At 39.9% G+C, this 22444-nt stretch overlaps 1 protein-coding gene across 2 annotated transcripts; it reads left to right on the top strand.

Annotated features, from left to right (window-relative positions):
• Positions 1 to 8787: 8787 nt before the first annotated feature.
• Positions 8788 to 20991, top strand: ccn4a (cellular communication network factor 4a). 2 transcript variants are annotated; one of them, XM_044015793.1, is made up of 5 exons: positions 8788 to 9440; positions 9518 to 9969; positions 13832 to 14120; positions 14936 to 15190; positions 20625 to 20991. In XM_044015793.1, exons 2-5 carry the CDS (start codon positions 9922 to 9924, stop codon positions 20714 to 20716), a joined length of 684 nt encoding a protein of 227 aa, XP_043871728.1. In that variant the 5' UTR covers positions 8788 to 9440; positions 9518 to 9921; the 3' UTR covers positions 20717 to 20991. The 2 variants fall into 2 exon arrangements, with proteins under 2 accessions (XP_043871728.1, XP_043871729.1); XM_044015794.1 differs by having other exon boundaries at positions 8788 to 9381.
• The last annotated feature ends 1453 nt before the right edge of the window (positions 20992 to 22444 follow it).

Here is a 22444-nt window from a genome sequence, read left to right on the forward strand (position 1 = left end):
ACAGCAAACAGAATAAGAAAACTAAAAGTTCCAGTGGTAACTGACGCATTTACCAGCTCAAAAACACCGCAGTGCAACGCAGTAACCTCTGAGTGAATAACGACTTCCCACTTCCAAAGGTTCAGCCGAGAAGTCAACAGTTGTTTGTTTTTTTCTTTCTTAACACTTTACAGAAGTCGCTCCAGAGAACTGCTTCCACACGCTGAGCTGTGTGATGCGTCAAACTTTGATGTGTGAAACCTGTGGCGTGAAACCTGTGGCGTGAAATGTTCCGCGAGGTTACTCCGGGGCAGATTTGACATCATGCACCCATTAGTGGATCAGGTCCCATCGTGTGCTAATTGTGCCATTAAAGTAAGTGTTGCTTCACTGCAGTGTGACGAGAGAAAGTGTTTTCTCGTGTCAGGGCTTCACTCTGTCATCAGTGAAGTCATGAGGGCCACCTGTGCATCGTGACTGCCCCGCCCACCACATGCTCTCACACGCACACGCACACACACACACGCACACATGCATACATCAGGGATAATGCCAGCCTTCACATCCAGGGCACGGTAACTATTGGTTACCTCGCCAGCCAAGCCCATAATAAGAGTCTACGTCGGTGCACCCAGTCACTCCCTTCAGCCGTCCCAGATGGGAGTTCACTGCTCATTGCTGCATCATCATCTATTACCCGGTCATTACAGCTATTTTCACCATGTATGTTTGCACTGTGCACCTGTAAATGTACACGCACACACACAAATGTGCAGGCGCGCGGCTGTTTTTTAAGACATGTAAAAGCCCCAGAGCCAAATCTGATAAAGGCTTTAACGCTGCAGTCGGCTTTGGCGTAAGTATGTGTTTTCACACCACAAACGTGTAACGACTTACGAGCAATAAGAGGAATGTAATAATTCAAAGTCCTGTGTAAATAGTGACATGTAAGTGTGTGTTGATCGGCTCGATGTTTGGTTTTAGTTTGGTTGTGTGTAATAACTCACACAAACAAAGCCGTACGTGTTTTATGTGGGCCCAGGCGAGCTTCGAGAAATCGGTTACATAAGAAATGACACTAAACATTCTTTCCCGCTGGCCGGATTTCAAAATTGTTCAGTTTCTGTGGACACTCCGGCCAGATCATTTGGTTTATTACTTTCTCGAGAAACAATCCACAGTGGAGCTATATAAGAAAATATGGTTGGCAACAGTTTGGAAAGGTATGGTCCATTTAGTTTTAAACCACTGCTGTCAAGCTTTTCAGCTCACAACTGAGTGCTGTGCACTGTGCACAGTAGCAACGGACAGGGAATCACTCTGTCAACACTGAAGAGGGAGCGCTGAAGGTTGAAAAGGTCAAGGCACATGACCTAAAAGCTTCATAATGTGTATTTTACTTCATTTTACTTAGTTGTCGTTTATTTTCTTGCATAACTGCATATCTCTTTATCTGGTATGGAGCAACTTTCCTCCCTGGTATGAATAAAGTATTCTGATTCTGATTATATGAATAACGTCTGTCAAACTGTAACTTAGGAATAAAGCAATAGGTCCAACTGTCATCCTTAAATTAAAAATACACAGCACATGCAATCCAGTGCATTCAGGTATTTGACATGGTCTGGTATTACCGGCATATGGTACCTTTCAATTCTAATTATTGTCTAAAATTGTCTGGAGGCCTATGCTGCAACAATGATGTGCCAGAATAAACAGTTGAGAAATAGCCTTCCTCTAGAGTTGCATGCATGTTTCTCTTTGGATGAACTTTTCCAAACTAACAACCGATCTAACACGCAGGCAAATAGACCGCCTGGTGTTCATTCCACTAACTTGACCATCACTGTAATGCGATTCCTGTCATTTCCTTCGTTCCTGGCATTCCTGACTGATGTTCTTAACTTTGGAAGTCACCCTGTCACACACTGGCCACAGCTCACTTTCTTTCCCTCATCAGAGTGCAGGAAATGTTACAGAGCCACAGTTTTTATGTGAGGGAACTAAAGGTCAAACTTAAAGTAACTATGGAGGGTTGTTTTTTTTTTGTTTTTTTTAGACTTTGCAGAAGACTGGAACAATTTGCACTCACTCTGCAACAGATAACTGTGCTCCACCTGTCAGCAGCCAAGGAGAAGCAGACCCCAGGTCGCAGCAATTCACTGACTTAATGTCTCATTATTACTTCATGGTCGTGTGTGGAGTCTGCTGAAGAGACGTCCACAGTGTCCAGGCTTAAAGCCCCCATTTACTCATATTACCAACTTTACGCAGGAGAAAAGGTCAAAGGAAAAAGTCGGGAGGTATTTTTTTTCCTCAGATTTCCAGTCTGCTTACGTCAGTGTATGAAAATGGACCCAAAAAAGGAAACCCTGTCATTTAGCCGTCAGCTACATACAGATATTTAAAGTGTAGATTCTGATGTGGAAAAGTCTTCTGAGGACATATTTAATGACTTCACCTCTCCTTGAGCAAATCCTTCACGCATTCTGGCTCCGAATCCACTTGTCAGCCTGATCATAATCTTATGTTCTCAACTCCACTTTCACTTGTGCAGCTGAGCATTTTAAACATTTAGATATTCACATCTGTAATCGACCATTGCATTTTGACAATAATATAAATGGCTTCCCATTTGAATCCTGCAAAACCAGAGGCTTTTATATGGGAATTAGTTTTTTTCCAAACATTGGCCTGATAGTATCAGAATCAGGGCAAAAATGTCAGATTCCACAAATGCTGAGCAGGTTTAAGAGATGTGTTCAAAGTCATTGGACCCTGTAAGTCATTTGAATACTCTCAGGCTCAAAAGAGACTGTGACAAACAGCTGTTTCAAAGCCTGGACTAGAAATATCTAGCGTCATGCTCACAGGATATACTGTAAGTCCTAAACGTTTCTGCTAATGCAAGCTCTCAGGTCAGAGACAGCAGGTCAGCCAGGATCAACACTCTTAAGACAAAACATTCCAACACTGGGCAGGACTCTGCAATCAAGAAATGCCAGGACCTCAACAAATCTGCCATTTATCACCAAAACCAGTCGCTTGTTTGTGCTTTCGAAACACGCAGGACAAAAAAGAACTTCAGCCAGTGTTTGGTTTGAATCTCAGCCAAGGACAAGCTGAGCTGAAACATATACGCCTTCCTGGGCTGCGTATTGTTGACCCACACACAGATTCTCTAAAAGACAGGTTTTGTTTAAAGTCATGATCTCCCAGAGCAGTTGGGAGTCTGAGGTATCCTTAATCCCTTGCTCTGTCTCTGCATGTCAACTCTTGCCTGCTAAGAGCCAAACAACGCGGCGCAGAGGCCTGACGCAGCCACGGCAACAGCAACCTGTCGAGAAGTGTGTTTTTGTACGCGCGTGGTAATACTCACAATACGCACAAACACCGCTTCTGTCATTGTCACACACACGCACACAATAATACAATACTGGTGTGATATCAGCATGTGGAATACATTAACAGAAGACATGTCTAAGCTTGGACTTAAATTACAGGATGAGGCTGACACGAGATGAGGAATTTCAGTTTACGTTACCCAGACAGTAAATCTACCCGCACACAGATGGTTAATGTTTGATAACACGTAACCTTGCACCGTGCTTAAATATTTTCTCTAACCTCCACCCTGTTGGTCAACTATTTATCAAGTCAAGTGTCAGCTGGTGTTGTGAGAAGAAAAATAATAAGGTGGTTATTGGAATTTTCAGTGTACTAAACGGGACAAGAGATGTGATATAAACATGAAACTGAAACAAAACTAAATAAATATAAATGTACTATTTTAGTTTTAGTTTGACTGTGGGTAGCTGCAGACCGTTACAAGGGGAAATCCTAAAGCAAATGTGATTTTAAATATGTTTTCGGGAAAATGAATGATGGGTATTAAAATCTTGTGGTGTAAATAGATTCAATTACAAGCAAATGACTCCTGAGTTAAATCATTGTGTGTGTTTTTGTATGTGTGTGTGTACACAAATGCAAGCACACATTCACACACACACACACACAGACACTGCTGCACCAAAGACCAAAATAAAAGTTGTTTTTGGCAGCGCAGTTGCCAACTAAATGTTTGCAAAGCCTGTCGGGAAGAAAAACAACACAGCAATGAAAGGAAACGATTTTGAAACAACATTTGTATAATGCTAAAGGTAGATGACCATTGACAGAGTTGCACAACAACAGACAAATAACACATTTCCATTATTGCAGCAGTTTGGTGTTGTTAGAACTGAACCTACAGTATTTGCTGTTAACCTGTTACATCATATTACAGTAAGTGGCAAAACACATAAATGTTTGCTACGCTGTAAAAGGGCTCAGAGTTCATGTGGGTTTGTACGAGTGGAGCTGTGCAGATGTGATCCTCGGTCCATGAGTCTCAGACCACAGCTATATAAAGACAGTGTAATTACTGGACTGGTCTCAGCACAGCCTGCTCGCTCGCTCTCGTTCTTGCTGAGAGTTTCACAGCAGACATTTTGACATGTTTAAGCAGGAAGAGCACAGGTGCTAGTGTGATGTCTTTGTTCAGGTCACGTGAGTTAGGGCAGTGAGGCAGCATAAAATGGAACCCACCCATTATTAAAGGGGCTATATGTAAGATTATCCATATATTACTACTTATTTTAATGCCAATAAATGAACAGATAACATGATTTATTTTTTTTTAAGAAAAATGACACCTTTTGCAACCTTCCTGTAAACCAGTGGTCAGCAATTGGTGGCCCGTGGGCCAAACCTGGCCCGCCAGCCTCAGTGGCCGGGTCTTCACAAAAGAAATGATTTCATATCGAGTTCAGAGCTTTTATTGTGAAAAAATATGAACTTATTCAAATTGATTGCTATAACTGACAGTTAACTTAAACTAAATGTTTGGTTTGAAAAATTAAAAAAACAACTGCTGTTGTCATGGAGACAGCCAGGATTGGGGAGCAAATGTCCGTAAAATAACTATTATTACTATTATGATTATACTGTATGTTAGGCTCAAAGAAGAAGCAGTAATTCTTAAAATTGAAATGATGCACAATAACTATTATAACAGTACAAGTATGTACAGTATCTCACGCATGTTTGTCTTCATAACAAGCTGCTGATTGAAGACAACGTCCACATCATTGTTAGCTTAAGGCAGGAAACGTGGGTTTTTGTTTCTGACTGAAGACGTTTTCTGGCACTTTTGCTGGATGAAGATAAGATGTGAAGATGAAAAAATTCTAGACCACATTTACTTACTGATAGACTGACTTAGTCTATCAATAACTGGAATCGGGTTTGATTTTCCTGACCCAACAGAAACACCGCAACAGCAAGTTTTATCAAACGCAGCAAGGGAAAGCACCCAGTGCTCGGAAACTAGACTGCTGCTTTAGTGACCTCATCAGTGTGCATCTTGTCCCATGAGTAACGTACTCGTGGGACGTCCTCTCTGTCCCTATTTTGGTCAGGACCTAGGATAGTTTGAAAAGGTTCATACTGTCTTCTTATTCTTATTCTTAATATTTGAGCTTAAATTTCGTTTAGTCAGACAGGTAAAAGTAAGGTTGTTGACATGTCTCAGCTATTTGTTACGTGATTACTGTTACTGTGACATGTCTTCCTCATACAGGTTTGCCAGACAACCCGAGAGGATGGGACCTACGTCCTATCTCACACCTGGGATGCTGTCCTCAGCACGTCACAGTAACATCATGTGACTCTTCGGACGAAGATGAACCATGTCAAGGTAAACGACCTCACTATTACCTGTCTGACTGAACTAAATTTACTCTCAGAGCCCAGGACGCTCGCTCTTAGCTGTTGCGAGCCCCATGTGCACCTCCAGGCTTCACCGTGTGAACTAATTTCACGATGGTTTAAATGTAACAGATATTTTGGTTTATCTTTCAAAGTTTCAACGTGTCTTTTTCTGGGCCTATTAATGGCAGCGTGAGAGTTCGGTGACTTCCTGTATGACTGTCTCACTCACTCACTCCTGATCTCACCACACACAAACCCACAGTGAGTTTGGTTTTAGTGTTAAACAAAGAAGAACATGTTTATTATTGAGTTCCAGACTCGACAGGTGAGCCTGACACACATCAAGTCTGTTTATGTTTGGTTTTCGTAATTAGTGCTTAGCTTTGTTAATGTTCTGCTGGCAGGAGTTTTTTAAATAAGCATCATTCTCAAGTCTAATAATTTCAACATGCATTAATCACTGCATTTACAATAACTTGACTGTAATTTGAGTCTATATGTCTTCTTTTTTGATCTTGAGTTATTTCAAGCTGCAGAGAAAACACCCTGCTGTTGGAGGCAGTTTACAGGCTGTGAGCTGCAGACGACAAGAGCAAACTCATCTGAAAATGTTGTTACAGTGCTGTGCTGTGGAGGAACTTTCTTTTTTCATCTATCCCCTCAGCCGTTTCTGGTTGCCTCGGGGTGCCATAAATGCAGTCTCCCATTGTGAGAAGGATTAGCGACGACACTTAACTTTGAAGCTTGAGGATTTCCAAAACATGCTTTGGCTTCGGGGCTTCTCAAGACATACATGGTCGTGTATTTCAATCACACGTCTATACCTAGTGCTTTTTTAGTGCAAAAGTATGGAAATATGCTCACATAGGGTATGATTTTGACTTACGAGCAGTGGAAACTCGACTCCTGTTTTCAGCTCTTCACTCTGTGTATACTGTGACATTCTGCAGAACTTATTGGCAGAGAGTATATTTGTAGTGTGTAATCGCCTTAATATAAGAATTTTTGTAGACTTTTTATGTACTTAAGGCAAGGGCCTTGCTTTACAGAGGTCACCAGACAGCAGCCCAATTTGACAAACCAGCCAGAGTGTGCATTTTGAAGCAGAAGCTTAATAAACAAACGAAGAAGAATGACATCTTTCAAGTATGTGGAGGCTACTGTAATTCACTGGCACACTTGGGAAAGTGAGGACTAATAGCACTTTTACACTATACAGTTTTAGCATGGCTTGACTCAGATTGACTCTACAAGGTTTCAAGCAAGCCGAGCCAATACTAAACTGTGACATTGACAGACTGCCAGTCACTGAACCCTAACCTGTCCGACACAGGAATCAAACCGAACAATGCCAAGCTGTAGATCAGTTAAAAAAGACTTTAAAAATCCTGAAAACCTGCGTTAATCTTAATTTTTAACCCTGTGAGCCTGACACAGTGTCTACGTCAGACAGAGTCTGTGCTCCGGTCATGCAGGAACTGATGTTTTTAATTAACAGATTCTAATGATTCAGTACACTGAAAATAATGCTTAAATATTGCTTGTCACTAGTTTGTGTTGCATATAAAACAAAGTTTTAAAAGTTGCATATAAAATAAAATAAAACAAACACGGAGGAGGTACTATAATAATGGAAAACCACCTGTCTGTCACCAAACCAAGAAGAACCAAGCTGAGCCCAGTCATGCAAAAACTGTATAGTGGAAAAGTGCCATAAGTGGAGGAGTCCTCTGTTTGTTACCATTGGATGTCACTAATTCTTCCTCACTGAGCCTTAATGTGGATAACATGAGTACTAAGCATTTAGTCTGGAAATAGGGGACCAGCTAGTAAAGCTACTCATGTTACAAATTCCATCCACCTGACGAACGTTAGATTTTGTTGTATAGTATCTTCCGATGCTCAGCGTAACAGCTCATGAGAAGGAAGTTAATATAGTTAATATTTTCTCCAAACTTAAACAACTTCATGTGAACCACTGAACACCACAAATTCAAGTCAGCTGACAAACGGAGCTCCACGTCGACTTCATGCGAGAGCTCAGCAGCAGACATGTCAGACATGGCTTTCATTAGGAGATATTTTTGTCAAAGGCACCACCACAACAGAAGCATTAACAGCACAGAGGAGTTGGCGTGCGGCGCTGCTTTGACTGACGTCACCTAACGATGCATACTGTATGTCCATGTCATTAACGCTAACTACAGCTATTGTATCAGACCAGAAAATGGAGGACAGATGCCGACACGAGCATGAACGATACCATCTGTGGTTTGAAACGTGTGTCACTCCTGTGTCAGTCGAGAAAGGGAAATGTTTGAGAATTGAGTGTTTTTTAGTATAGGAAATATTAAGACGGCCTTTTTTCACACAACATGAATTAATGTCTTTTTTTTTCTCTCCCTCATTTTCAGGTCCTGTGCATATCAATCTACACATATTTTTTGGTTTTTATGATCACAATTTTATAATCTGATTTTCTATTCTCTACTTTTCCAATGCAAATTCAACTTCAATCAGGTATCTGCATCTAATCTGCATTAAATACTATACTATACTATACCATATCATACCATGCCATGTCCTGTGCTATATACTATACCACACCACACTACACTACACACCACACCACTCTATGCTATACTATACTACACTACACTACACCATTCTATACTATGCTATGCTATGCTATGCTATGCTATACTATACTATACTATACCATACTATACTATACTATACTATACTACACTACACCATTCTATACTATGCTATACTATGCTATACTATGCTATGCTATGCTATACTATAATACACTACACCATTTTATACTATGCTATGCTATACTATACTACACTGCACCATTTTATTCTATGCTATGCTATACTATACTACACTACACCATTCTATTCTATGCTATACTATACTATAATACACTACACCATTCTATACTATGCTATGCTATACTATACTACACTACACCGTTCTATACTATGCTTTGCTATGCTATGCTATGCTATACTATACTATGCTCTACTATACTATACTATACTATACCATACTACACTACAATATACTATACTATACTCTACTCCACTATACTATACCATCTGAAAACTATAATCTAATCTGAAGTCAACCACTGAGCAGAAGTGGGGATGGACATGAAATCTGAGAAAGAGTGTGACACATATGGAAAAGTCAAGATGAAGGGAAACATGAGAGAAAGGAAGCAGCAGAGGCTTTTTTGTAGCTCAGATCAGCTCAAAGGCCGACAGCCCTCTGACAGGACTTAGAGGATCATCAGTAAATGATCTGGGTTCAGACCTGGGGCACATGGGCCACTTTCTTGACAAAGTGCTCATTTCTCACCTATCACTCCCTCTCTCTCTCCTTGTGTTCCCTCCGGCGCTGCATTGAGTTACTGTACGACAGTCAGCAGAGCAGTGGCATGTGCTGGGATTAGTGGTGGAGCATAACTGAAATAACAGTCATTTTCCGTTTGGCCATAGAGCAGAGCAAAGTGGAATTCTTCTCGTCGGCTCCCTCGCCTGCGTCATCTCTCACACAGGAACAGTCTGAGATTTCCAGGAAAACTGAATATAAAGCAAAGTGGCAGAGTTTGGGAAAGAAGGATGACATCATTGAAATAAAGTAAACATCTGTGGACCAGGCACTGACCCTGATTTTTAAATGGATCCTCTCTACAGGAGGTAGACAACCTCCACTGTATATTTATTTATTTATTTACACAATTATCATTTAATGCAGCTTTCGTTTCTTGGTGCAGTTACAGCCATGTCGGTCATAAGGTGGAGATTCAGTGAGGCAATAAAGATGAGAGTGAAACATCAGATTTTGGGGGCCTGATTGGAGAGCATGGTGTCCCGGGACACGCCCTGACCTCAGGAGCTGCCAGTGATCTGAGGAGGAGGAGGAGGAGAAGAAGGAGGAGAAGAAGGAAGAGGAGGAGGAGGAGAAACCGTCCCACTGTCAGAAGTATGCAGGACCTTACGTCAGCCCTCACTCTTTAACAGGCTGTCAGCGCAGGTCGCGCGCTGTGCTGCGCGGAGATGACAGCGACGGAGCGAGGAGGATGTTGCATTTGCACACCTGCGGAGCGCGAAGAATCGTGCGTTTGAAACGGGACTTAATTCATTCTGGACTCGATGCATTTGCGGTTCACGACCAGTGATGAGTTGGCTCCTGTTGTGGATTCTAACAGCAGGCGGAATTCAACAGGTGGGATGAAGGAGCGATTTAAATCACTGTTTCCTTCTTCTGTTTTTTCTTCTTCTTCTTTTTGTATCACCATGGAAATGACATAAACGCTCTGTTTTTGTGGGGATGACACACACATTTTCAATTATTATTTCCAAGTTATTACTTAGTGATTAAGTGGTATTACCATATTGCTATTGCAAAGTTATTTATTTCCACACTATGACCATACTCTTACTGTGCTTTGTTATCATATTCTATATCCCCTGCAAGGAAGACTGTATTCACATGTCATTTGTTGTGCCCAGTGGTGGATTTATGATTTGTTCTTCGTCATATTAATCATAATTATTATTGATATTGATATATCTATTTATAAAAGAAATATACAAAGCACTTCACAAATAAAAACACTAAAACATGAAGAAGACAAACCATAACAAATAAGTAACAAAAAAAATTAATTAGTTAAAATGTGGAAATGCAGAGTAATCAAATAAAGTTTTGTGTTTTGATTTAAAAGTGCTACATCGATTACATGAAGGCATACAATGACCATGATATGACCTGATGTATTTCCTCTGACAGGGAGTTTCACAGTCTAAGGGCTTTTGATTTTTTTAAATCATGTTCCTTAAGTTTAATTAGATAATCCAAAGTGATCTCATAATTGATCAATTAGTGTGTCTGACTGTCCTCTGTTTGCATCTCACTGGCAGCTCACCTTTCCACATATAGTGTAGGAAGTCACGTCATGTCTATGTTCATAAAGTGAACATAGTTAAATGGACTGAGTGACTCATGAATCCCTCTGAAGCTCCCTGACACCTGTGAGGAGAAGTTATTATTCATTACGGATTATTAATATCGTAGGATGGACGCTACAAGTGTGAGATTTCAGAATTCAGTACTCGCGCAGCTTCATTTCCTGACTTATATTTTAGTGACCCCTCGTGGTTATACGAGGAACAGCGTTTTAAAGCCCTTTTTGATCCCCCTTTGTTTATCTGCATTGTAGAACTGAACAAGTTGTTTACAAAACCTCAATCTGTCTTTGTGTGTGTATATATACATATATATATACATATATATCTTTTATTGTTCTCATCCTTGAATTAGAGCATTGCTGTTATATTTTTTTATGGTGATACTCCAGCTTGTTAGGGTTGACTCATTTTTTGTTACATTTGGGCAAATTTTCCCTCTGAATCTGGTCATCACTGTGACTGTGTTAGTGCATATGGCACAATTTATTTGTAAGAATACCTCTCTTTTGCCAAATTTTGGAATTCAATTTTTCGAATAGATCAATAGAACGCAGTGAAAAAAAAATTGACCAAACTCTTAAGTAATTTAGGACAAAAACGTCCACTTCCAAAAACTGCTTTGAGAATAGTACAGATTAATATTTATTCTGCTTTTTGGGGGGTTAAATCTTTTGATCAACTTCAGTCCTGATCAAAACTACCAAATATTTAATAATTATCAGGATTTTAATGCCTTAAATGCCAGTTTGATTACATGAAAAAGCACACAAAAAAATTAGTTATATGGGTTAAAATCCTCTAAAATGATTGAATCTTTGGTAGGGCTGAAGTTGTTTAAGAGATTTATGCAGAAACAAAACCCAGATTGCAAGTTGACATTTTTGTTCTCTAATGACTTCAGAGGGTAGTAAATTAAAGTGATGCCTGAGGGTTAAATCTTTAACACAGTCAGTTTTGAAGTCTGACTTTAAGTCATGTTGCAATATACTGTATTTCAGAAAAAATGCAATTAGATATTTTATCCAAATCATTCAGCTCTTCTCTATCACCCTCAGTCCTTTATCTCAATCAGTGCAGCTGTTCTGCTTTTGAAAATGATGAACCATCAATAGCTCATATACAGTATATGTTAAACAGTCTAACTTCATGTTGCATCATGTCAGTGTAGCAAATTTTTGGAAAGAATTTGAAACTATGCAGCACATAAGTGACAGTTTCTCAACGGGCCCCAAAGCATAATTTTTTGAAAATGCTCTCCTCTTCCCCTGAGGATGTGTTTTGTTATTCTTGTACTCATGCACTCAGAGGTCATGTGTTGTGACCAGAGGCTGAGAGCGACAAACGGAGCCAGCAGGGGAAAAAGGCTCATCAGTCCTTGTCACTTCACTCAACAGAGAAAACAGCTGTGTGTATTTGAGAGAAAAGGGTCAAATCAGAGGTTGATTTTTGAGGCTACTGTGACATGTATCTTATCCAAACTGCATTAAAAGTCAACATTTTGTGGATGTAAAATGATTTCTGCATCTTCCTCTGCCTGCAGTCTTGCTTAGGTTTCTCTAAAACACCCATGACGTTTATCTGATTAATCTACATAGTGATTAAATGTTTATATAATTCAGTTTACTCAGGGAAAGATGAACAATTTCAAGATGATAAGTGCTTCAGTCACTCTCAGTATTTACATTGCTTTGTTTGTATAATTGGCATTTTTGCATGATTGTTTTGCCCTGTAATTTAGTCTGATAGCTGCAGGGTACATTAAATAACTCTGAGGAATGGTCTAGTGGCACTGCTCTAATTAGAAATCATTTTTCTGCATTAGCTTTCAAATCTGTACTATTAATACAAGTATAATTTCATTGAAGTGCAAAGAACAAGCTCTTGGAAATGACAAATGCACGAGATGATGAAGCATCACTGTTAAACGTGGATGTATGCACATGTGTATATTATTATGTGTGTCTTCCACAAATTACAGAGTGTTCTTATGGATCATGCTATGATTTATGAGTATACTATACTAATATCTGGCCTTACTCCCAGGCCCTGTCTCGAGACCCCATCATATTGAAGTCATTATGAGGGAAACAGTAGCTGCAGCAGCCTCATCAGAACATTCGCAGTAAATGTAACTTCTCTTTTCTTGAGCAAATGTAAGTTAATGTGATAGCACAACACACTTATCTGGCATTTTCTCATACACAGCATGTTCTCCAAACTCTAAAATGCCATATTTCGTTGTTTGTAAAACGAAAACATCACTTTTCCTCTGCAGAGACACAAGCAGTCACTGCCCAAAACCAGGGCTGAGCTGTTCACATGTCCCACGTGGCCTGTTTCACTGAGAACATCTGCTTTTTAAAAAAACGCAAAGCTTGTTAGTGTGTGTGAGTCTGGCAGACGGCCTGGAAGACTCACAACACACAGATAACACAGTTGTGGACTTAATATGTGATGATGAAACACCTCTGAAGTGTTGAGTACACGCAGGATTATCTTCACTCAGTGATTTCTTTTTTGTGTGTGTTTTTTTGACAGTACTTATAAATACAATACTTTAAAATTATTTCACAACATGACGACACATGCCGTGTTTGTCACGCCTGTAGTAGTAAAGCAGATGCGTGCAAATAAGCTTCATTTGAATCCTGTGGAACAGTGGAATTTATATTGAAACAGGATTGACACGGAATAATTCAGGATTAAGAAGATTAAAATATTAGGACTGGGCCAGTCTGCTTTTGTTTTGTTATGTTTTGTTTGGATAATTGTGATCTCCCTTTCCTTGTTAAACTAAAGTTGAGTGATGTATTTCTTGGGACAATAATTCATATTTACAAAAATCAATGTACGTCACATTTATCTAATTTGAATGGAACAGTGGTACAACAGTTTTTTTAAGTTAACGGCTACATTTGGCTGCTAAAATAAATACAATCAGGCCAAAGTGATGCAAAAAGAAAAGAGAAGATGAGCTGAGCACAAATATGAGGCTTCAAATGAATGTGTGTATATTCCGTGTAATGAAAGTTACTTATTTGGGCAATTATTATGATATTTATTATGTTTTGATAAACACGTTTTCAAGGTCTAATTTGTCCGCTCTCCTCTCTCAGGCCTTCTCCCAGAATTCCACTGCCATGCCGCCTGCCACAGCCGTCACATCCACACCCACAGATCTATACAACCGGACACAGTACTGCAAGTGGCCCTGTGAGTGTCCCGTTGCCATCACATCCTGTCCACCCGGTGTGAGCCTCATCATGGACGGATGTGGCTGCTGCAAAACCTGCGCCCGGCAGGTGGGCGAGGTGTGCAACGAGGCGGACACGTGCGACTACCACAAGGGACTGTACTGTGACTACAGCTCGGACAAGCCTAGGTACGAAAAAGGATTGTGTGCATGTAAGTGTCACTCACCAGAACCAACGAGACAAAAAAGTGTTTGCTTCTGTGATTATTGATCATTTTATAGTTTGTAGCTGCATGAAAAAACATTGACAGCAACATCATCAGAGCTCTGCTACTGCTTCATTTGTGGGATATAAATCAATATGAAAGCAAAGCTGCGTCGTCACAAATGTAATGTAAATCATATTAACCCTTAGAACATTACTATATTAAAACATACATTATATACAGAAGATGTGCAATATAGAGTGTCTTATATCCTTTTTTCAGCACAACCTAGACAATCTGATGAAAGAAAAATTTAATTTTCACAAACTATATAAACACACCTGAGCACAAAGTACTCAAAATGTTTAAAAAAACGGATTGAATTTGGCTCATTTTAGTCTATTTTGTGACTTCTGCACAATTATTGCTACTTTATATCATGACTAAAAATGTGATATAAAATGAATCATAACTCTGACTCAAAAAAATGAAAGCCTCAATATGTGTCCTATAAAACCCCATAGCAATTTACCATGGGTGCACCTGCGGCACAGGTCCATGCTGCGTGAGCACTAAAGGGTTAAAAGCCACACATATTGCAAAAATGAAAGACAAAAATGTTGGTAATTTTATGTGATCGTTTTTGATTTGTCACAGTTTTGTTGATATCCAAGACATCACAGATTTTGTTTCTAAGAATATTTGCATTGACAACACATGCAAAGACGTCACTGTAATAGAGTGTCTAGTAGTTTGCACTTTGCCCTGTATATAACTCTTCCTACAGTCTGAGTGTGGATCTCCCCTCTGTGTATTATCAGATATGGTGGGTACAGGCTGTGAGCACGACGGTGTGATATACCGCAACGGGCAGAGCTTCAAGCCCAGCTGTAAATACCAGTGTGTCTGTGTGAATGGTGCCATCGGATGTGTGGGACTGTGCACAGAGTCCAAGCCTCCCCGGGTCTGGTGCCAAACCCCACGTCGGGTCAAAATTCGTGGACAATGCTGTGAGCAGTGGATCTGTGATGAGCCCAAGAGGGGGCGCAAGACAGCACCGAGACACGCTGTGGAAGGTAGGACGCCAATTCTGCTTTGTGTGTTCAAAGTTTATTTGACAAACATATCCCCTGGTTCTCCTTCCAGCATTGTATAAGGACACAAAATTAAGTAAATAAAAAAATAAAAAAATTGGCCAGATTTGGCCATTTCGCACTAATGGTATTTGAACAAACTTCTCCTAGAGCTTTGGTGTGATCACCTTCAAAATTGGTGCAGTCACTGTGGACAAGTTGAGGAGCTTACGATGCTTATGGTTAGTTAAAATATCACATGGTGTATGAGAACTGGGGGCGCAAAGGGGTGAAAATTTCAATTCTCGCAACACAACTAAACTCTATAACTTTGTAAGAAAAACTGTCATTTTAAAGAAAAGTAGTCTAATGTTCAGTTCATTAGCCATATTTAGTGTTAGAAGTAAGGAAGCTGTGAGATGGGGGCAAGTAGCAGCATCACCATCCACTGCATAGCATAAACCCTGCTTTAGAGTCTAATTTATTATATTCTTTAAACCTTGTACAAATCCATATAGGGTTTGAGTTTTCTGGTTAAGATCAACCCAACACTTGGAGCAGTGTCAAAAGGTGCCAAGTCTACAGTAACAGCTCAGTGCAATTTGTTTTAAAAAGAATTCCACATCTTAAAGTTCAAAGTACTAACTTGTCAAAATAACACTCATCACAGAATCACTGAAAAATAGAAGTCAACCATAAAGTTAAGAACAAAAGTTTTACTTGATATAAAGAAGGCAATAAATACAAGTTTTCAATGTCTAACATTACAGGCTGAAAGTAGCAGTGTCGTACAATATCATCTACAAGTGAGATTTACACAAATCTGTCCATTCCAACTTGTTTCGAGGAAGACCTATACATGATAGCCAGCACCAGATGGATCCTTGTCTACTTTGGAAACTATGGTATGCCATCAGTCAGGATCTGTGATTTCCTGAAATGCCACAAGTTACGAGTCGACCAATTTACTCTCTGTTTTTGTAAGAAGACCTAGCTCATAAAATCTTGACTGATTTAAAAATTGACCAATTAAATAACTCAATCATCGATGCTGTTGGGCCATGCAGGGGGCTAGCGATCTATTACAGACTGAAAGTAGCAATGTCTGTATTTTAGTGTGGTGATGCCGCACATGTACAGTGTTTTGTCATGTGTGGTGGTGGGTCATGTCCTGCTGGGCAGAGTGACGTAGCAGCCATTGAGGCATGTGTACAGTTTGGCACGGTCCAACATCTGACAAAAAAAGAAAAAAAAAACAAGAGTTAGCACACTTTAGTATTAAGTAAATACGGATTAAACATAGAGTACCATCCAAAAGAACGTACCTGAAGACATCCCGTGGAAAAGAGGTGGAAAAGGTCGGTTCATCTTGGGCGAAGTCCTCGTCGTAGAAGGGTCGGTTCATCTTGGGCTAGGTCATCATCACAGCCATCCAGGACGGGACTTCTCCGTGTCGTGGTGTCATGGAGTCCTCTGATCCAGGAATGTGCTGCAGCCGTCATCTCTTCAAAACAAGGAAGAATTTGATAAGTCACAAGAAAAGAAAAAAAAAAGAAGTAAACAAATGACAAATCTTCAGGTAGCTCACCTGGTCAAGTGTGACAGGTCCTCACATCCAGTCAGAGCTCACCGATGGATGCCCTCCCTAACATATACCTGCCTTTCCTGTCCTACACTGACAGTTACAAGCAATCTTTGCCAGCCATTTGGAATGATGCTTACCCCAATGTCTTGGTTAGCTGCATGAAAAACTGTAAATTTCCCAGTTGCCCAGACAAACGTTCCTTCTGATTCCGTAGCCTCGCCACAAAAAGGTCCTCTGCTGAAACCCTCATTTTGCTAAGCATGAAATCAATTCCACTTTCTTGTCCTCAGATCTCATTTTCTCTCCCTGAAGCCTTTCAACAGCCATTGCTGTTGTAGCATCTGCAAGAGGCAGCAGTTTCACAATTCAGAGCTTCTCGTGTGTTCAGCAAGACGTGGCATCAGAGTATTGACAAAGCAGACACCTGAAAATGCTTGACCCCAATTTAAACAAATGCTTCACCAGCTACAAGTGATGTGATGTGATTTACACTACAAACCTGTCCATTCAAATCCTTTGTTTCGGAGGAAGATACATGCATATAATGACAGGCTGAGTCACAAAATCAGATGGATCCTTGTCTGATTTTGGAAACTGCACAGCCATGGTATGCCACTCAGTCAGGATCCGTGGCCAGATTTCCTCACACACAGAGAAGAAGGGGAAGGACGAAATGCCTTACCATGTTACGAGTCGCCTCAATTTACCTTGTTCTCTGTTGTGTGAAGAAGACCCAGCTCATAAAATCTTGACTGATTTAAAAAATTGAGCAATTAAATAACTCAAACATCGATGCTGTTGGGTCATGCAGAGAGCTTGCGATCTTTTGCATGGTTTCCCAAACATTTAGAGGTCAAGTTACTGACCCCAAGAATGTCAAATTAAATGACTTTCTGTCCTAAACTGATGAACCATTTGGGTAAATTAGATCAAGCATTTAAAAGGTGTTTACATTGTTAGTAGTCTAATGACACTTCTTACCCAACACATGAAGACGCAGTGAATCAGGATACGGCTACCTTCAGCAGATGCAACAGCAGCAGTGGATGGTGGAAGGCTGCAGGGAGAAAAAAATTGATATGGAGACAAGTTGGAGGAATCATTTAATGCATAGCTCAACAAGAGCTAAAGCGGAGAGAAACTTTAAGGCAAGTCTACAAAAATCAGAGAAGTAACTTCGCCAACACATCTAAGAGATAGCAGTTTCTCATGCAACCAATCAAGACATTGGGATTAAGCATGACTCTACAAGCTGCCTAAATTGTGAAATTTGAAAGAAAGTCATGGGTAATAACGGACTACAGACACTTGTTCGCTGAAAAAGCTAGTGTATGGTGAGGTGTTAACCCTATGCTCTATCAAAAATCCCACTTTGGGCAAGCCATAAAGTCCTATCATTTCAACCAGCTGCCAGCTTCGCAAATAAGAGGCAAAAGACCACTTGTTTACACGTTTACATGATCACTGTTAACCACAAAGCTCTAGTCCATCCAAGAAACAAATCAAATAACGAAAAATAAATTAAAAAGCTGCAGCTGCTCACTCCTGCTACAACAGGGTACTTGCACAACAGTCTTTAACATGAAGCCAAATTCTGTCTGTTTGAATTCAGCCCACAGAATAAAGGTTTTATTTCAAGTCATCCTATCGAAAGATAAAAAGTTTGAACATTAAACTTTAACTTTCACTTAAATAATCCGAGTTGTCTCTCTACCAGGTTTGTTGTCCTCCTAAAGAAAAGGAACGCGCTCTAATCCTGCAACCTACAATCTAATTTATGAAAGAAACTATGCAGGATAGCCCTGCATCCCTAAGGCGAGTAACGCATAGTTTTGCAAGGGAAGATAAAAATCCCCTGCTGGGAGGCCTCCCAACATGACGCGCAAAAAGACTATGAACACAAAAAGGTTCAACTCCTTTAGAGGGAAATAAACTTGGCAGAGTGAGACAAGTCAGCATTAATATTGAATTCGATTTCAGTTAGCGACTACAAAGGCTGATGGCAGTGCGTAAAGTTTAAGACTTAAATGGATATCAAAATGTGCCAACAAATGCCAGATTTAAAGTATATCATATATTAATATATTATCCATGGGCTGAATAACACCTACAACCTAATGTGACTACACTTGCATATAAATCAAAAGTTTAGCTTCATAATCAAATCAGGAACCAGTTATCTTATCAAAGCAATTACCAGTTGAGAATAAAGAAAGACCTGGTATAGCTCATCATAATCAATTTCCACATTTTAACAGCACTTTGAAAGAACTTTAGACATGGTACAGTAAACTTTGATGCATTTACTACATGATTCATCAGCTTCCACGTTTGTCAACAGTCCAAGTTGCAACTATAACTGAGATTCAAGACCAAAATTAAATTTTTAATTTCAAAATAAGGTACCATCATTTCCTGCTAAATCAGACGCCTCACGACTAATCAACTTTAAAATCATCCATTTAAGTTGAGACTAAAAAAGTGACTAAATCTGACACACAGGACAGACAGAGACCACACAGGACAGACAGACAGACAGACAGAGACCAAACACACGAGACAGAGACCAGAAAGACACACAGGACAGACAGACCAGTGAGAGAGAGGGACAGACAGAACAGCGAAAGAGAGAGACAGACAGAACAGCAAGAGAGAGAGACAGACCAGTGAGAGAGAGGGACAGACAGAACAGCGAAAGAGAGAGAGACAGACAGAACAGCAAGAGAGAGAGACAGTGACGTATGCCATGACGGCAGTCTTGGCATGTGTCAGTGTGTAAATAAAGGCCTTTGCACTCAAAAATTTGATTATTGTAATGACATTGTGTCAGGCATTGGAAATGCTTGGATGCAAATTAACTTATAAATTGAGTGGACACGATTTACCAACAAAGATCATGTGGCAAAGGCTTTTAATACTTACCTGAAAGGTAAAAAAATGTACCTGTTTTTGAAAGAATTTGAATTTGCTTGTTGCCTAATTGGTGTGCATCTTGCCAGTCTTGCAGCCTAAATTGGGTTCACCTTTCTGGTGCAGTAAAGTCAATTGGAGTGTTAGTCTTGGTCCAAAGGTCAGAAAAATGTCAGTCCAAGTCAGTCATCACACACACACCCACACACTCAACCAGGAAAACTTAGTTGGAAAAACAGATCAGAAATTATAGACTGGCACGAACACCAAGACCAAGTACAGTCATGACACAGTGGCCATGAAGAATCAAGATTCAGGTCAGAGCAGGTATAGTAATGGCACAGTGGCCAAGCAAGAAAGAAAAACTGCACTTAACATTTGAAATTTTACCACAACTAAAACGCAATCTAATTAGGATGGACATGCAGTGATGTCGGTGCTCCTCTTGATTGATGCTAAAAGAAAAGTACAGGTTAGTTCACTTACTGTGCATGGACGCGGAAGGCACCCATGTTTGCCTATGTAAAAAGACTATACGCGCAAGGCCAGACGTACAATGACACAAGTAGGCGATGAAGGCGCGGGCTCAGTTAGCGATCAGGGCCTACTTGCATTAAGGGACGTATGGCCATACAAAGGCAATGGCAGGGCTGCCATCTAAAGCCAGGTACTGTAGATCACCAGGATCTATTTTAACGTGCTAGGGCTAACGGTAGATTAATGGCCACGATGGAAAAGAGAGAAAAATAAATCAAAATAAGGCACAGCGGCCAAGAAGTCTAAGCCTTGTGACAGAGTCACAACATTAATTTTATTCCTACTATCTAGCTTTAACTGTACACCAACATCCATTTAAACCTCATTTAAGATCTGGTCCTCCAACATCACTATATTTTAGTGCTAAAGAAAACTGTTCAAGTTGATTTCTTTTTTCCCTTTTAGAAGTGAGGAAAGGCACAAGGAGGACCAGGACAGATCGGCACGGCGGCCGGAGGAGCGATGGCCCGCGGCCTGCGTGTGACTTACCGTCTTAAGAAACAGTTGGAAAGAAAAAGTGGTTAAGGCCACAGTGTAATGTAAGGGCACAGTGGCAAGAAAACGCCTCCATAGATAGTTTTCAGAAGTTTTCTTGTGTTCATTTCCCTACTCTGCAAAATAAATTAAAAAAAATATGGACTCACCCTTTGTAGACAGACCTAAAAAGGAATTGTTAGTGCATTATAACTTATCCAGCTTCTAAGCCCTTCAAGACACCATATCTACTTTAATGTGAACTGCTGAACATAATCATATTCTCAGACCATCTTAACTATTCAATCCAGGGATCTCAGTCACACACAACCCCTTCATTCAGAGAGAGAACTTCAAACACTCCATCAGTCACCTCATTCTTTCAAATCACTCGCTCAGCAGTTCCACAAAAATATAAACAACAAGGACCAGATTTCAGACCACCCAATAAAGTAGACAGGAACATACAAAACCAACCTGTGGCAAATGCTCCATGTACAACCCTTAGCTATTTGACAGATGGAAAGCAGGAGAATTGAAAGAACGTGGCCATGTTGGACAAGGCAGATAGATTTAGGCACAGCGGCCAAGAAAGAGTGGGGACACAGCGGCCACCCAGAATTAAATCATGAAACCTACTATTTGACAGTCTTCATGAAGATCAATCTGAGGGGGAAAAAAAGAAAAAGAAAATGATTGACCCTGCCTGAGATATAAAGACTCACTTTCAGTGAAAACATTGCTGCCAGCACAAATTCTATTCAAACAGTAAATTAAATAAAGTTGATTAAGATTTAAGGAATGCCTTTTAAGTTCAAGTATAGAAATGTCAGTAACTCATTACCCATTTAAAAACACAAAAAAACATATATTATACATGTGTGATAAAATTAATATGATATATTGCCATCAGTTAAATACATTAAAATTAGCCATTACATTTTCAGTGATTTAGTAAATTATCTCTAAAGGGGTCACTCACCTTTTTTTTACACCCTCAGGCTTTTGTATATGGCGCATCCAACCAGGTCTCCGTGAGCAGGATGCAGGTTGTTCCTTTCAAAATAAAAAGGTTGTATTTTAATGACTACATTAAAAGTTTAGAATTATAACAGACATGTATAACCCTAAATCTGTTTCTAAACATTTAACTCAATAGTAATGACCATGAGTGGAACAGTGAGTTAACATAGCACGGCAGCCATTTTAACTTGTTTTTAGTAAGGCTAAGATTAAGCTAAAGTTGAGCTATATAACTATTATCATTATTGTTATTATTATTATTGTTGTTATTATTATTATTATTATTATTATTACGTTATATTATATACATTAAGCTTAAAATGAAGCACAGTTCAGGCAAATGCTGAAATTGAGCAAATAACTAAAGCAGAATTAAAAATTAAGGCAGAATTGAGCAGACAATGAGCAGGGCTAAGTTTGAGCATATAATTCAGCAAACAGAGTCACCATTAAGATAACTTGACAAAAGTTACTCACCATTCTGGACGGGCCACCAATCTGGACCAGGTTGAACACGCCATCCTGGAGCGCCTTGCTGCGGTTTTATACTGGAGCTGATGCACGCGGTCACATCTCGGCGTCTGACGTCACGCCGCGGTAGTTTTCTTTTTTCTCTTCTTTTTTAAAAGTTCCCTCGTTCTTATTTGAGGTTTTCGGGCGGTTGGTGCATTACCGCCACAAGTTCCCTCCTCCCGGAACAGTTTCAGTAGTAAGGCAGCAACACTTTT

This window comes from Solea senegalensis, unplaced genomic scaffold (genome assembly GCF_019176455.1).
Source record: "Solea senegalensis isolate Sse05_10M unplaced genomic scaffold, IFAPA_SoseM_1 scf7180000013869, whole genome shotgun sequence".
In the NCBI taxonomy this organism is placed as follows: domain Eukaryota; kingdom Metazoa; phylum Chordata; class Actinopteri; order Pleuronectiformes; family Soleidae; genus Solea; species Solea senegalensis.